Source organism: Ambystoma mexicanum, chromosome 7p (genome assembly GCF_040938575.1).
Source record: "Ambystoma mexicanum isolate Mex_15411 chromosome 7p, UKY_AmexF1_1, whole genome shotgun sequence".
NCBI lineage: Eukaryota > Metazoa > Chordata > Amphibia > Caudata > Ambystomatidae > Ambystoma > Ambystoma mexicanum.
In genome coordinates, this window is record NC_090939.1 from 899,844,863 (window position 1) to 899,863,030 (window position 18,168).

An 18,168-nucleotide genomic window follows, 5' to 3' on the forward strand; every position below is an offset into this window, starting at 1 on the left:
GTATCTGGTGATATTTTTAGTTTTGGAAATATTATACAACTATCCAGTTGATCAAATGTTGGCAATCTATAGTCGTAAGGCAATCCCAGCTGAGACAGATATGGGGCTATGGAAAAAAGGACCCAATAGAAGCAGCGGAAAATGCATTGACACGCCTATTGTCAGTACCCCAGTCCACTTCAGTCTATGTGACGCACTTGGACATATATGGTATTGCAAGCTCTAGACCTATTTTAATCTGACACTCTCTCTGGTCGGCCAGTGGAGGAAAGTTGACAAAGGACCTGGTTAACAATTTACTGATGCTCTCAAACTGGTCTAAGGTGGCCTGGTTAGTTTTGATAAAAATTGTCCTGCACAAACTGGGTCTGGGAGCTTGCTTCTCAAACACTACACTGTTAGATGAGATCCCCAAACACATACTGAAAACAAAGCTTGGCACTTTTTTACTAACTGCAGGGCGGACGGAATGAGTAGTAGATCACAAGTAAGAGCGTATTAGCCATATTTTCTCCCATGGTAGGTGCGGCTTGGTATTTTTCTCCTTCGTCTCTGAGTTACAGCACAGGAATATCCGGAGTAAAGCTAGATTCAATGTCCTAACATTGATGACGCTTACGTCGAGAATGAAAAAGGATCCATGTAACGGCAAACTCTCATGCTGCCTATTTGGGGATGAAGAGACACTTGTGCCTTTTGTCATCTTCCGTCCCATCTACTGTGAGATCGGGAAAGAGTGGCTAAATGGGATTTGAAGGGAAAGCGGTTTCAGGCCCTGGAAACCAGTTTTCTCGTTTCTATTAGTGTGCTTTGAGGTGAAGGTGGCTTTTGTCCGTGCCAGCTTTTTGTGGAAGGCGTAGGCTAAGAGAACACGGCCTCATTACGAGTTTGGTGGTATGGTCAAAAACGATGGCAATGTAGTGGTAACAAAGTTGTCGTTACAATTAATCGGGTCGGTATAGAGGAAACACTAAAACACCAACACTTCAATTGTGTCTAACGACAATTTAGCCCTCCTGGGTAGAATAGGGTCTTGACCAGGAGCTCTTCCCTTGATCATGGTAGAACAGTTACCACTGCATTACCGCTGCATTACCGCGCCGCTAAACTATGGGTTTGGAGGTTAGGTGGAGGAACAACCTCCAGCAGAATGCTGGAGGTAATTCCTCCACCTTACTGCCAGAAAAGGGCCAAATCGGTGAAATTACCACCGGCTACAATTTTGCCAAAATCCCTATGGTGTCCAATAAATGGGGACTAAGACCACCTACCACCACTTGTAATCCGGTGATACCAAGTGACGGTAACAGTGAATATGTTTGGTGGTATTGTGGCAGATTTATTGCAGAAATATAATCAAACTTGTAATGAGGCCATATTAGTGTCTGATATGCCGGGGTGCATAGCGCTGTGCTCAATATAGATATGCAACCGCTAATTTTCTGATGTATTTTGTATTTATAATATTATGTGTTATTAAAATTACAATAATCGTAAGAGAAATATATATTTCATGCCTATTTCTATGTTTTATGGCTCACTTGCATACAAAATAAACGGAATTGATTGACTGATTTGGCAGTTTATCACAGATACTTGGAAAAGCTGTGTGAGTATTGCTGGTGCAGCCTATGGGGAGGTGATGTTCTGGGACACATTCCTTCGTGACTTGGGTGATTAGAATACAGATGGGTCATCAACAAGAACAGGCAGCAGGTCATAAGCCGCACATATGCTTGATTATTATTGTGATGGGTGTCCGACACAAAGAGCCACTCTGAAGACTGGAATATGTTCCACCAGTGTTTATTAGGAAATGTATACAGATGGCTTGTTTGAGAGATTCTAGGATCTTCAGGGCTTAGGGTTTTGGTGCTAGGGCCGTCCATCACTGGCTCGACCTCCCCAGCCTTTCCCCCCTCCCTAGCCCAGGCGTCTGTAGCAGGGTGTTAGTAGCTATCTCTAGGTGACCCCTATCTGCCTTTTCATTCTAGGGCTAATGATGTTCGGCCTAACACAATGGCTACCTGACTCCCTATGGGGTTTCTAGCTTTCCCTAACTGCTTAGTGTTCTTAGGGAGTTAGGGATGGGGCCTTCCTCTGGCCGGCATCACTCTCTCTCACACGCACAGTCTCCTGGCCCTCTTCTACACTGGAGCCCAAGCTGTTCTCCTCCCACCACTCCATTATCCCTTGCGTCTCACACTCTGCCTTCCTACCTCCACCCTTTGATGTTAACTGTCCTCCTGCTACTCAATGCCTTCACTCACTATTGTTGATGCCTCTTACCACCTCTGTTGTTATGCTCTCCTCCCTCCTTCTCTATTTTCTTGCCCCTATTACCCATCCGCTGCTACTACCAGCTTCCTGCTCCTACTCCAATAACAATTTCCACCACTGCCACCTCTTCTACCACACCCCATCTTTTAATACTACTATGCCCCTTCTGCCACTACTACCACTGCTGCTCCCTTTTTGTCTCACCACCACTCTACTACCACCACCTACTACTCCCACCTCTCACTCACAATACTACTACTTCGCTACTCTGTTCCTACTCCAGTCTCTCCTTGTTTTCACACACAAAGACTCCAAAGACCCCTCTCTCCAATAGCTTCTGTACTCCTGTTGCACGCTCCTCCTCTAGTCTTTTGGACATCCTCCTCCACCTCCTGTCCTCACCAACTAACGCACACTCAACAACTCCCAGGCTATTCGTTAAATAACCCTCCCCATTCGAGGATTGGCCCACTAACCCTAACCAATCATTTACCTTACTTTGAAGGTGTGTGACTGGGGAAGTGCGTAGGAGGCTTAAAAGGGCTTTCAAGCCCCTCCCCTTTTCCATGATGCTGCTTGTCGCATTTGTGGCATAAAGATTGGGACAGTTCGTATGGGACTGTTGCCCTTTCTTGTTAAGGCCTACGTGTAGGCCTCCTTCAAATAAAAAGATCCCTCGTGGGCTAGTGGATATTTTATCAATATGGCCTTCAAGAAGGCCCCGATTTAATAAATGCATCCCAGGTGGTGTAGTGTGGCTTTCATTTAGCAAACCAATTCCTCTGGGGTTTAGTGGGTTCTGCTCTTTACTCCTGCTGCTGGCTCCTCCTTCCCCCTGGTGGTCAGTGTGAGAGTGCTGGCCGGATCCACGGGCACTTTGGCAAATGCCGCTGCGCGACCTGGTATGACCACCGCATGTTGCGGCGCTGACACCGCCACCCTTCTCTCTCAGAGGAAAGTTGGGCCAGCAACGAGGTAAGAAGGGGTTTGTAGGGGGTCCCACACTCGGGCACCTAAAGAGGGCAGGGGTTGGGCTCCTCCCGCCATCCCCTGACAGCGTTGTAAATGCAGCCCTGTCAATCCATCTACTTCACACTTCACCCATGGTGAAGGGATGATGACTCACTACAATTGCAGTCCGTCTGGCACACAGCACTGTGGGAGTTGATATTGAATCACTAAGCTGCACCCCAACCCCATACGTGTCACTTTGAAGAGAGCATTTAAGTTGGGCGCCGGAAAGGCCTCTCCTAATGCCCTATAATGTGAAATTGATATTTATAAACATGAACAAAAACTTCATTGCAGAAGACTATGGAGAGACATCTACCCATAGCCACCAAGCCAGTTCAGATGTTGGTGATGACCTGTTACCAGATAAGTAGTGTCAGGTACTGAAAAGTGGACCACGCTTTTCTTTATGGTGTGCATAGTTGGGAAACTTATAGCTCTAGCTGAGACTGGGAGGTACTGATCAGTTGCTGACTTGCTGATGACATGACATTGCCCTTTGTGCCAGTACAGTTTGTGAGTTCTACTGTTGTCTTGACTTGCCACCTAACAAGATGTATGTGCTCTCCCACAGAACAGAGTCATACGCTAAAGTTATTATGCTCATTAACAAACCACAACCACTCCCCAGGCTCTCCCACAATGTACAGCCATTCTCATATGTGGCTCATGTCTTCATGAGAGGACAGCTGCTCCACCATGAGTGCCTTGCTCCTTCCCCCTGCACAACAACTACATGAGTGAACAAGCGTGCTGCAGCATATGCCTCTCCATAGTAGCCTCAATCACTCCTTGGCTGATAGGCAAAAGGAAAGGCAAGCAGTGTGTTACTTTGTCATCAGCCACACCTGCTTACTCTGCCCAAATGTGGTGCTGTCAGTGGCATTCTGAGTGAGACCTGTTGTTTTGGTGGTTCCAGCAATCCAGGGATGCCCTTACCTGCACCTGCACTTGCAGTTGGCACAGCCACTGAACGGCAGACTTGGGTGCTGTGGTTGTCTTCTGCTTCCTATGGTGTGCTCAACCTTGTGGTGCTGCACCATAGGAGGTGCTAGTAACCACATCATCACCACTGCTCTGTAGGGTTGTGGTGCCATGATCACTGGTTGTACCAGTAGTAGCAGAGTGCGCTTTTGCCTTGTAAACATCTTGGCTCAAACTGGTTGATGTGATTGCATATGGGCGTCATCCCAGGGCATGGCCCTTACTTCTCTGTCCCAGTTTAACCCTCTAGCCACAGCCATCCACTTTGCAGAGGACCACACTTATCCTCACCCTTGAAAGTCTTCACGGTCAATGAGAGATGTTTGAAGGGAGGTGCAGCATGTGCTCTCTTCTGCAGTCTCACCAGGACTGTGCCTTTCCCTATCTGCAATGGCTGGGAGAGGGCAATGCTCCCCTACACCACCTCCTCCCATTCTTCCTCCACCTCCACCCCGTTCCACCACATATAGTTTCTTCATCTGCTGGGGTACCACCACAGGCTGGTCCTCTCCCAGAAGCTCCTTCCTTACGTGGCACTCGTTGAGCACCTCTGCTTATCTAGACCCTCACCCTTCTGGGTCAAGGCCACTTCCTTCTCTGCAATGGCTCCTACCCAGACAGGTACTGTCTCTTAAATCTCCTCCAGGGTGCTTCCAGCAACTGTTCATCCTGCTGCATGAGAAACATGCCCTTATCCTCGTCCTGCAATGCCATTTGCTTCATGACCTCTTTCTTGTTCCACCATAGGGCCTGCCTCACCTTCTTCCATGATCAAGGGGGGCTCCGACATATGCCCTGCCTAGATAGAGACCCCCAGCAAAGACCCTGTACGCCATCCGTGTTGAAGACCACATGGAAGTGCCCAGCCCACTCTTTCACTCCTCCTCTATCTCCTCCTGAGCCATCCCCAATGCCTTCGCCCCCTACAGTAAGCTCAGAATCCTGCCAATGCTCAGTGGCCTGAAGCTTGCATCAGCAATCAGCACAAGGTTCCCACCCTCTTCATCTATCATGGGTTCATCCTCCTCCTCTTGCAAGGAGCTCCTCTTCCACCTATGACCTCCTTCTCTTTCCTGGGACGTTAGAGTGCCATTTCTCTCCTTGTTCCCTCCCGAGAGTAGAACTAAAAATGAGAAGAGAACCCAAAAACTAGACAACCAGAGTATGCAAACCAACAGAAGCAAGCAATACCTAGAAAGTCAATGAAACACCCAAAGAAACATACCCAAAGAAGAAGCACTCCACAAAACAAGACTACATTACTCCCGACCTAAAGGTACACACACCATGAACGAAAAACCAATTATTTATTATAATGAATTTATGACATGGGACACTAGCTGCTTTGTTTGCATCCATAGGTAAGGGCAGCTAAAAACATCTTCATGCATACTATCCTAAAAATGTCATGCAAATAAATAGTTCTCGGAGCTGATGAATTTATTTTCTTATATACATTTAAATAGGAGACAGTTGCAAAGTAAATATGATGGGCGCTCAGAGTTGAACTTTAAATCAAACGATTCAGTGCTTAAGAGGCAGAAGACAGTTTGATCAAGTGATGCGATTGTGAATATGTTGAAAGTAGTATGTGCTCGGACAGTGCCCCTCTGGAACATCAGTGACATAACCCACAGAGTTCTGCAACATTGCAAATCCTTCTTCCTTCTCGGTGTGAATCAATGTCACTTATTAAATGTCTTTCAGGCATTCAACGCTTTTGCTCATGAAGGAACTCTCAGTGGTCCTCATATTTGCACCAGGCGCTCATAGCATCTGCCATTCTGCCGTTAATGTTGAGAGTTCCACTTTTAATAGTGAACCAAGAGTCAGTAGCAGCCGCTACAAACGAATGAGCCCGATTAAAGGATTTCCCTACTTTTGAGTCCCATTTGAACCCAACCTTCTCTCCTTCGGACAACGGAAGTACTTTGCGCACACCAGTTTCCCATTTGCACACAATTTTGCCTGAAATGGGCACCCATCTTCACAGCTGTAGGAAGAAAGAAAGAAAGGTTTTTATATGCATTTGACATTGACCCATATATTACATCTTTTACACCTGATGAAATTCTCTGTGCTACAACCGAACCGAACTGGAGTGGAATCTTGGCTAATAAACACCATTATGTCCCACATTCAAACACATTGTTTATTCAACCCAACATAATTATGGTAAAAGTGTAAAGATGTCAGCATTGAAAGGAAGAGAAGTTGACTCCCAACCTGTTGTAAAGGGTTTCCTATTTTGGATAGAGAACATCAACATGTTCTAGATATCTGAGGAATTTTACATACAATGCGTGTTACTGATTTAGGGTTATGATCACCAACTAGTAATATATCATTCTTGTTCGCGTCTCTGAGTGCAACCAGAATCCATTTGGGCAAATCCATTTAACCCCATTCTGCATCTATGCCTGGCGGAGGAAAATACAGGTGTTTGCATTTGGTTTTATTAAATCTTTCAAACAAAACTCCTGTCCAGATAAACAAAAAATATGGCTCGTGGCCAATGCCTAGCACATAAAACATCACATTGAATAAAAACATTGCAGGTGAACATTAATCAAAGTGCAGGTTAACATGACATTTCTGGTGGGGTTCCAGAACAAACCTTCCGTTCTATTCTGGCAAGATGCTTTGTCCATCCTACCATCTGTAGAAAGTGCGGCTGTATATATGTCTTAGAAGCAGTTCTATGATCCATTGGAGGACATTCCAGGGCCAGGGTGCAAGGGGGAGAATGAATAGAATATGGAAGTGGTGTCAAGTGTGGCTTGGGCCTGCTAAGACATGGTTGATCATTTTCTGAAACCTTGTTAAACATTGGTACTTAGGGCCAATATATGTACAAATTCCAATTTCTATCCTTCAGTAGCCCTGCATGAATAAAATAGACAAAGAGGGGTCACCGTTAGGCCTGCCATGCAACCTCATGTTGACATGATCATGCCATCCAAGAATAGCGCTTGGTATTCCGTAAGTCATGTGTCTTTTTGAGCTTGGTAAAGGGGATTGTTCACATTCAAATTCTTTCAATTTTTCAAATTAAACATCAATTATTCTGAATATAATCATTTAGATCCAGTTTTATGACTAAACATCTATAATCTCCACCCATTCATTCCCCGAGCACTGTTTTTTGTCAACTGTGGATGCTGTCTTACAGTCAGGTGTATTTTGAGCTATGATCAACTAGCCCAACATGAAAATGTTTTTTACGCTATTGAATTATCTGATTTTTCTCTTCACCATCTCGAGGCTAAGTGCTCTCTATTGGGGGCAAATTCGTTCTTCTTGAATGGAAGATATGTATGCCAAATCTTAGTTAAAGATCTGTCTTGCTTCCAAATGGGAAACATTGCAACTGCCTGTTAAATGGGAATCCAAGTTATCTCCTAGTCCACTTTATCGCAGTTAAGGGTTACATTCCTCGTCATTTTGCTTCCTTAGTCGTTTCATTCCATCCCAAAACCAGTATAATGTTGCACCGCTCTAAAGGATAGTGACTGACCTGGGAAAGGGACAGAAGAAAAGAGGCATGATAGGTTGCAGGAAAAGAGCAACCGAGAGAGTGCAGATCTCAAAAAGGATATTTATATTGCCATTAGAGGTAGGGATGGTTTCCCCACGACACAATGGGCATGTAGTTTGGATGGCGAGGGGAATAAAGTTGGCAGAAAATGTGTTAAACCATCTAGAAAGGTTGAGAAATAGTTGAACATGTTTTATGTAAAATAAATAATAGTTATGTTTTATACAGCAGTTGGCAGGCTAAAGAGGTTGCAAAGAATATGACAGATAGAAAAGCGAGAATTCTTAATTGGGATGTTAATGGTATCAGCGGACATGCAAAGAGGGGCATGGTCTTAGAGTAGGTCTACAAAGAAAACAAAGGCACTGTTTTACTCAGAGAAACCCACTTAATTAAAGAAGAAGTCCTGGATTTTCACAGTGGTTTCACCTCTCTGGCAAGGTGATTTTGACTACTTTGGTTGGGGGGTGGCCTAATATAACAGTTAAGAATGTCATCTCTTATGCAGAAGAAAGGTGGATTATTGCTTGCTCAGATGACTTAGGAGGGGATGAATTTACAGTAGTAAATTAGTATGACCGAATGTTGATAACACTACATCCTCCAAGTAGTTGGATGAACAGCTTTTGTTGTTCCTCCAGATGGTTATCTGGGCAGATGAATTTCCTTTTCTATTAGTCCCTCATCTGGACAAGGCAAATGTTAAGGTGAAGGAATGCCTGACTATACTAAAGTCAGAAGTCAGCGAATTGATGCCCATGCATGGGTTGATCAATATTTGGCACAGATTGTATCGTAACGTAGGTGATGGGGATCAGCAAACCGGCCAGACTGAAATATCGTTTAACAGTGTATTTATTAAGAGAAAAAGGTTTACAGGTTGGCCAAGTAATAATAACAAAAATCTCCAATACATTTTAGTAGTCTTTCTCACTTTTTCGCATTAGTCCCCAGGAAACAGCCCCCTCCCTCTTCTTGGTTCTACTACACCTCAATCTTCTATAGGATCAGCAGTCATGGCGCATAGGTTCCAGATCCCTTGTTCTCAGGTACTCGCCATTGCAGGTTTTAAATCGATTCCCCGAGAGTGACAAAGGGATCCTCCAAGTAAAGTTCCAGGGCACATCATCCTGTTGCATAGGGGGGCACCAGATTCCTTTGTTCTACAGCTAGACGTCCTCAGGTTCAGGAAGGGGACTCTAAAACATGTCCTCCCCTTTTCCCTCTGTCCAATATCTTGTTGGACCCGCAAGCAGGGGTGGGTCAGTAAAGTTATCAGGGTTATTTCCTCCACCAGCAAATCCTAAGATAACTCCCTAGCTGCTGGTGGTTTCTTGCAAATGGCTCACACAAACATAATCTTAGGGCAAGATCTTTTCAAAGAAAGTCTCCTGCAATCACCCAGTAAGACCATCATCTGAGTTGTCCTCAGACTGAAGGGACTAATTGAAAGGTTTCCGTCTGCCCTAAGGTTCCCAGGTCTACCTGCAGTTCTCAAGTGACAGAGCTCCTGCAACCTCTTTTCTCCATCCATCGGTATTTGATAAAGTGTTAGGATATCCTCTTCGGTCCATCACATTGGTGTTGGTGATTTGCATGTGCCTTTGGAAGAGGACCAGATATAGATGTGGGAGGGTTGACCACGATTTATTTCCTGGCCTTTCGCTGATCGTCTTCAATCTATTTGCTGCAATAGAAGCGTAGGCGTCTTGGTTTTTCGGAGATCCTACATTACTAATTGTTCAAGGTGGTTATCTGCATGAGTTTTTCTTATGGCGATATGGATAACCTTGCTGTGGGGCCGCACTGAGATCTTCACATCATTGCAGGGCTGTGTTCTCTCTGGTTTGGGAGTGGTGCCCATAGGAATATGTGTTGACGGCTCCAACGGCTACTGGAGGTTCTCTGGATCCATTGACCATTGAGGAAGGGGTATTCATCTATGGACTGTGAGCCAATGCGAACAAAGTACCCATTGGTTTCTTTCTCCTCACTGCACCAGTCTGTGGGTGGGTATAAAGCTTCACATACTACAAGCATCCTGGTTTTCCTTCTGGCTGGGCTATGATGTTGAATGATATTCCTTTTTCCCTGTGAACTTCCTCAGGTAGTACCGGGGCTTCATGGACAGATAAGGAAGCGTTGCACATGGTAGAATGTGCATGGGCTTCTGGGTTTGATTCATAACCAAGAGGACCAGTTCTCTCAGTTGGTCTTCTGAACCCAGGGCACTTGTAAGCAGTAACCCCTGGGCAGGAGATATGTTATAAGGCATACTCACTGTCCAGTAGCAGCCTACCTGTATCTCAGCCTTTAGGCTGATCTCTACAATAGATTTCTTGAATTCTGCAACCACCAGCTCAGTCAGTGAAACCATTTGGAAGTTTGGACTCCAGGTTTTACAGAGGATGAGATTCCGGGTGTCAATGTTCTAACAGTCAAATCATACACCTGGTGATAATCGTTGTGACTTTCTGGCAGTGACTTTGGCTCCATTAGTAATTTCCTCTTCTGAAGCAGAGGTTCTGCTCACTTTGCTACACAAATGGTGACCAGGTTCTGGGAGCAGGGTTGGGTGGGTGGGTATTTCCCTATGGGTTGCTTCGGACTGGATGTCCCCTTCCCTGGACTGTACAGAAGTCCCCTCTCTATCTGCCTTGAGAAAAACGGTCTGAACCCCTGAAAACCCTCCTTCCTTTCGCTCATCTTATTGACTGTCTATGGGAAAGCATATCTGGTCTAAGCATGTTGATCAAACCTCTGATGCCACCTGTGGCATATGTGCAGGGATCAACAAATCTGCCAGACCGAAATGTCTTTTAGCAGCATCTTAAATAAGGAAAAAAGGTTGGTCAAGAAATAATAACAATGACCCTCAAAGTCTCCCTCTTTCTTTAGTTTCAAGGAAAGACCATTTCCCTTGGTCCCCCCAATATTCTTCTCTTTGTTCAGCACTCATGGCTTAATGGTTCCCAAACCCCTCTTCCCTCTTACTTGTCATTGTGGGTTACAAAGGGTTTCCCCAACACTTCTTCAGCAGACCTCCTAAACTCCCAACTAGTCCCAGTCTTAGCAAATGTTATGTTATGTTAATGGCCATTTGTATAGCGCCTTTCACCATTGGTATGGTCTCAACGCGCTGTAGGTTGAATGCCCTCGAGGACCAGAGTCCAGGTCAGTGGAGATAGAGCAGTAATTAGTGCATGTGTGCACTCTGTATGCATGCAGTTAGACCTAATGTTTCGTGGTGGATAGCTGCATTCTAATGCTGGAAGTAGTGTGCACGGTATGTGAGATAGGTAGTATGTGTGCAGCTAGGCCGAATTGTCATGGGGTAGCTGCATTCTAGTGGAGGTGGTGCTATTGTGTGAGATTATGTGTGCAGCTAGGCCAAATTTATTGTGGGGATAGCTGCATTCTAAAGGTTGTTGCAGTGTGCACGGTGGTATATAATTATGTGTGCAGAGCTAGACCAACCTGATTGTGGGGGATAGCTGTATTCTAGTGTTCTAGGTGCTAAGTGGAGAGTCAGAGTAGTGGGAGATATGTGCGAGTATCCGTGGGATTGGAAGAGGCCTCCTTCTACCCGATTGCCTTCCTGTGGCTACCAAATTAACTATGCTCCCCTTTATAGGCCCCTGGTGCATCAGGATCCTCTAGGTCTAGTGTGAACTCAGCTCTATCTGTAATCCACTCACTCAGGCGAAATGCAGTTTTGCCCTGCTTGCACAATCAGGTGAAATGCAGTATTAGGCTACCCTACCCAATCAGGTGAAATTAAGTTTTAGGCTGACTAGTACAGTCAGGCAAGATGTGAAGTTAGTCCAACCTACTCAATCAGGCGGCATGCAATTGATTGCTGTCATTTTTCTTCTTACAATCTGACTCACCTCTACCTTGATTTCTCAATTTGGTGGCATGGCAGTGGCTCTTTTTTGTGTACTAGCAGCCTTTTCGTGGTTCTCTTTGAGAAACAGGAGTGTGAGGTAGAATATTTGCTCTATTGGAGACCCAACGTCAGTTGGGGTGGACTTCCCTGGGCTTTAACTGGACCAACTGCCCCATAATTTGTATGGACATTGGAGAAAACTGGTCACCCAGAATATGGCTGGAGGCTAACTTCCATTAATTGCTACTGGGTGGCGCAGTGACATGTCTGACTTGACTAAAAGGGCTTATTCCACTTTCAAGTTTTTAGGGGGAAGGGTATTTTTCAAGCTTTTATAAATCCACCATTACTTTTCTGATATTTGCTAAACATGCCCCAGTGCTCCAAACACATGTCAGAGTATACTGCACTGATGATTCCTAATAAAGGGGAAAAGTGTATGCAGTTGTCTGCATCTTTGAGAGCTGTTTGTCTTGGGTTGAAAAAGCTATGTATAAAATAGCACTGCCTTAAAATACAAAGATATTTTATTTTGGACTGTTCCAGCTGACCTTAGCGCCCTTTGCGTATTCCACGTATTACGTTTCTTGTATCGATAGGCCCAGGGGGACTTAACTCCCACCCCATCTTGTAGTGGAAGCTGAAGTGAGCTCTTACTACAGTTCCTCGCTGCCCACATGATTTACGCCCTGTTCCAATACGGTCCTTAGTCTCTGCGCCCTTGTGCCTTTGAGTACATTGGCTGGCCTTGTTTTACCCGAATCATATCTAGATTAATTTCCATTTTTCCTGGATCTTAATAGCTCCAAGTCTTGGCGAGTGACCCATATCAATGGATACGACCGATACCAGCCTATTTGCCATGTGTTGGTTCTTTTGCCAATGCAGTTGATGAAACAGCTTTGTCAAAGGTACGCAGAGTAAGTACTTTTTCCCCCAGGGATCGGTGAACACCAGGCTTGTTGGTCCTCCAATTAATCCCCGTAAAATGTTGAATGCCAGGTGGATGTGATGGGTTGGTCCCACTGTATAGTCCATTGCTGGAGAGTCCATTCTAATCCCTCGTGTTTACGTTGGAAATTAAGGTAGGCTTCAATCCCTCAGAGAGACTAGAAATAAACTGATGCATTAAACATTGTAAACGCTGCGCATGTTCAATAGGAGTAACTCTTACCTACATATCTTTCACCATTAGGTCATTGATTAACAAAGGTTCTGCGCTCCATACATTCTAGCTCTGATTTGATGCACTTGGAGTTAATGGGTGTAATGAACTATCCTAATCCATCAGGTATGATGTAATACAATACACAACCAACACTAGACTTTAATATTAATGTTTCAGCACTATATATGAGTGAATATTGTCAGGTACGAGATTATAAATGAGCATTTATTTTTGCTCACAGATTGAGAAACTGATCACTGGTTGGATTTCCCCATCCTCTGTGTTATACTCATCTTACCAACAAGGGTCACTACCGCCTTGTACCACCCTCTGATTACCCATTGAATGATTGGGTACGTTTCTTCCAGGACAATTTAGCCAAATACAGTCAACCTGAACTACATATATGCAAGTTATAAAGCATTCCCGCGCCTTTTTAAATCATATTTATTTCTCCGTCTGCTTCCCCCCAGTGGTAAATTCGCCCTGAGGAAGGCTACTGACATTAGACCCAGGAGGTGGCTCACTTGCCGAAACGTATCTGGTTGTTCATAGATCAGATCAAAGATACTTCTAGAACCAAAAACCACAAATGATGATGATGTCTTCGCATACGTAGGCAGACCTGCTAGGAGTAAAGGAATAGGTTGGATAGACCATTTGGATGTTTTGGTGCACATTCAGTATATTGCTCTATTGTAATTCGTTTGTTTTTTTATAACAATAATGTTTTTGTTTCTTTGGAACACATTGAAAATGTGTTAATCTGCATTCTAACAACTTTTTTTTTTTTTACTTTGGAACACATCTCTTCCATGTTTTACACATTTTATGTTTTGTAATTAGTTTAAAAAAAAAAAAAACTTCAAATTTATGAACTATATTGATGTTTACATTCAGGTTCACAATGGGATAATTTTGAAAGGATATCTGCTTCGTGGATACCTATACTCGAATGAAAAGGACTATATTCTAAAATTAATTCACAGCAGCTTTTGGAATTACTTGTATTCGATTTCTATGACTCCCACCATAGCTGCACCACAATTGGGGCTCCCCTACCATTTGTTAGTGGAGACTCCGTTGTAGACACTTTTTCCCATAGACATCACTTGAAATGAATCATGGGCTCAAGTCTGAGCAAAGACTGTAAACCCGGCAGGAGCAAGATGGTATGACTGGTGTGCAGTGAATAAGTCGAAAAACATTAGGCCTCATTGCACGTTGTGCGGTAAGGGAATAACGGTACCGATAAGCGATTAGCGGTACCGCTAAATTCCCTAGCTAATTACGACCCAGACTTGCCGCTATTAGCGGAACCGGTAAGTACGGTGCCACTAATAGCGACAAGTCCGTGGGCGCGCGCGCCCCAGACCGGAAATAGCGGCATGGCGCTAATTTCACGGCATCACAAGCCATGCGGACATGGCAATAGCGGTACGGTAAAGACCCAAAACCCCCTTACCGGCATGGCGCTAATACCGGCATCGCGAACCACCCGTTAAGAGACCTGAGGAGTGTTCACACCTGTCACAGGTGGACACATCCAGCACAGGTGGAGGCAATGGAGACTTGCAGCACAAAAGAGCACACCACACCCCTTCCCGCACCAAAATGGTTCCAATACTGGCAGCATTACATGGCTGGAGGACACGATTGCAGTGTGGCAGCACCAACAACAGGCAGCACAGAGGAGACGCAGGAGGAGGAGGGCAAGACAGGCGCAGCAAGCACCACCAGGGCACCCAGAAATACCACAGAGCCAGCCACCAATACCCAGGATCCAAGCCAGTCCATTTAACCAAACACCTGAGCACATACATACCCCGTACCGTCTGCACCGGGATACCATCACCAGCAACGTGCATAAGATACATGACGACAGCGTGAGCCTCATAGACATCAGAACTGCAATCCCCCATCTACTGAAGGTGGTGACTGTGCACCACTTCCTGGCCACAGGCTCCTAGCAGCATACTGTGTGGCAGATGCATGGCATGTCACAACCAGTATTCCCATGCACGCTGAACCAAGCACACAATGCCCTCCTGAAGCTTGCACATGAACACATATTCCTGCCACGGACTGTCCAGGAGATCGCAAACACCAAAGTTGCCTTCTATTCACTTGCAACCATCCCAAGTAGCATCAGGGCCATCAACTGTACCCATGTGGAATTGGTAGTCCCACATCACAATGAAGTAGTCCAACGAAACAGAAAACAATTCCACTCCATCATTGTCCGAATGGCATGTGACGCAAACAAGATAATCACACATTGTTGCTCCAGACATCCGGCTCAACCCATGATTCAATGGTCCTGCAGAACTCAACCATACCACGCAACATGGAGCGACAAGCCGGCCAACGATCGTGGCAACTTGGTGATTAGCAGGGCATGTACATGGCGGTGTGATTGGGGGGGGGGAGAGAAACATACACCAACTGGGAGACTGTCGTGCGTGGGACAAATGGTCATACAGATGTACACCAATGTCCATTGGGGAACGCCACAATGTACTTGAGAAGACCCCACATGAAATGTGAAGCTGCACAACATTGAATACAATCCGAAAGATTACACATCCATCCACACCCACATTTCACATCATGCAACACTACATAATACACAAATCAGCAACATGCCGTCAAGACAGTCATACAGAATTTGGGCAGCACAACATCAATACAGAAATGTGCCCTAGAATGCATGCAAAGGGATCACCCCTAGCCATAGCATCTGACCACAAACCCATAGCACCACTGAAGTGATGCTTCACAGCATAGCAACATGGATGTTGGAATGGCAGTACACTGGCATTGCGGTACTAAATTTGCCTAGGCCCAAGGACACCTGAGACCTGGCCTCACCCAGGTCATATCTATTACTGTTGGAGGCATGATTCGGGCATGTCGACTTGCATGGTCGAGCTCAGCTTTGCACATTGCAGTCACGCAGATCGTCTGCATGCATGCTGTCAGTTGTGATTTCCAATCACAATGCAAAGATGATTTGTGTGACATGTACATGCCGCACCAGAGGTGGCCGGTAACAGGTACCCATTCTTCGCCCCATACAGGCAAAGCCGGCTATCCCCTGAAGAGGTGGCTCCTAACCCCTGTATGGAACCCACAGAACCAGCAGGAAGAGGACAACAATATTGCGCATACCAGTACCAGCATCGTCATGGAGCAGACATTTGGCCTTTCAAACATACAGCTCTGGTGCCTAAGCGTGCCGGGTGAGACTCTCCTGTACGGCCATGACAAAGTGCCGAAGATAACCATGGCATGTGTGACGCAGCACAAACTGTGCATCAGACCGAATGTGCCTATGCCACCTGACATGCAACCACCAGATGAGGATGATGTGGATGGTGATGAGGATGGTTGAAATGGCCCACCAGGACATGCAAGAGGCGATGGCCAGGAGGGACACGATGTGCGTCAGCATCTGATGTATCAGATTCCATGAGATACAAGGGAAAACTATTATGGATGGAGATGGGTATTGTTGCCCTGATGCATGTGGTGAGTCCCACAAAGAACCATCTCCCCAATACAGTACACATACACAATGATGAAGACCAAGCCTGTGTTTCAAATTCTCAACAGTGTATTGTGAACAAAATTCAAACAAAAAGTGCATGGCCCCAACTGTGCAAAAGACCTCCCCTCCTCCCCCCACAACACTCCCTAGAACACCCTTACCCCCCTCCCCCCACAACACTCCCAAGAACTCCCTTCCCCCCTCCCCCCACAACACCCCCATGTGAGCCTCATAGTGTGTACGTGTCCTTCTCCACATGTGCAAACTAGTCCTTGCTGGCCCTAATTCTCAGTGCCTCCTCTGCCATTGGGTGGTTTGAATGTGGTGCGCCTCAGGTTGCGCAGAGAGCGGCGCAGTGGGCTTGTTTGCCAGGAAATCCCAGAGGAGGAGGTGCCCGGTTGATCCAGTGTTGTGGGTGGGCATTGGCGCTCAATCGCGTCTGCTATCCGGATCACGGCCTGCCTGAGTTGGGCCATTTCATTGCAAATCCTGTTCGTGCAGGCCTCCATGCCCTCTCTTGTCTGCCTTGCATACATACAGAGGTCCTCCCTCAGACGGGCTGCCTCGGCCACATGCTGCCCTACCAGCCCAGTGATCGCTGCCTGCCTCTGGCTGATGGATGCAAGGTCATGTTGCGTGCTACGAGCAGGAGGGATGACTGCTGCGCCTTGGTCCATGCCTCTGGCATCAGGTGAGGACACCTGGGGGCTCCATGCCCCTTCTACGGTGTGGGTGGCTGATCCTCCATGGCTACCTGACCCTGATGACAACCTTGGGCTTGCCTCAATGGAGCGTGTTGGGCTGGGGGTCTGGCTTCGCTCCACAATGTCAAGTGCTTCCTCCTCGTCCAAAAGTGGAGCAGTGGCTGCTGCCTCACCAGTTGAACTGGTGGCAGCAGAGTGCGTGCCCTCCGTGCTGATTTCACATGCAATGGGGCACACTGCCATGGGTGCAACAATGGCAGCAGCCATGGCCTCTGGCTGCGTGGAACTTGTGCTCCTGCTGCCTTTGTCCCTCTGCTGCTGGACACTCCTCCCGGTTACCCTTGAGGTGGTGGCGGTGTCCCCTGTCGCATCTCTCCTGGGCTTTTTTGTAGATGGGGGAGCAGGTGTCGCAGTGCGTGGGTCCTCAGTGTCTGTCTCTGATCCTGTAGGGGTGAGAAATGGGGAATATCATCGTTTATGGTTCTACCTGCCTTATGCTGAATGTTTACGTCATGCCGCTCTATGCATTGGGGCCTCTTTATTGTGGATTCCGGTAATGGGGTTGTCGGGTGGGTCATGCATGAATGGGTCTGTGTTGAACGTGTATGTGGTGATGCATGCATGTATGTTTGTGGCTGGATCCATTGCCTGAATATGGACACATATTTGGGGGGCCCCTCACACTTCACATTGATGTATACACTCCCCTCCATCGGATGAAGTGGCCACACCATGCTCCATTTCTCCAACACCCTCTATCGATTCCACTCCAATTGTGGATGCACAGGTCTCCTCCCACTCACGGAGTTTCAGAGGTGAATCGCCGCCACCTCCTGTGCCCATTGCCAGCTTGCGGTTCACTGACAGTATATTTCTGACACGGAGCCGGAGGTCGTCCCACCTCTTACAGCAGTCCTTGACTGTGCGGGTGGTGGTGCCCACCGCACTGACTTTGTGGGCAACCTCTGCCCAGATAGCCTTCTTCTTGAGGATTGTCTCCCGCCGCATGTCATTGCTGAAGACTACATTTGCATTTGCCGATAG

General features: G+C 46.4%; 1 protein-coding gene across 1 annotated transcript in view; it reads right to left on the reverse strand.

Moving 5' to 3' along the window:
• Window positions 1-5,565: 5,565 nt before the first annotated feature.
• VEGFD (vascular endothelial growth factor D) overlaps window positions 5,566-18,168 on the reverse strand; it is a 442,197-nt gene continuing 429,594 nt past the window's right edge. Inside the window, exon 7 of the mRNA XM_069637174.1 lies at window positions 5,566-6,268. Within this exon, the coding sequence (XP_069493275.1) occupies window positions 6,151-6,268 (118 nt within the window). The 3' untranslated portion in view covers window positions 5,566-6,150. The remainder of the gene's footprint in view (window positions 6,269-18,168) is intronic.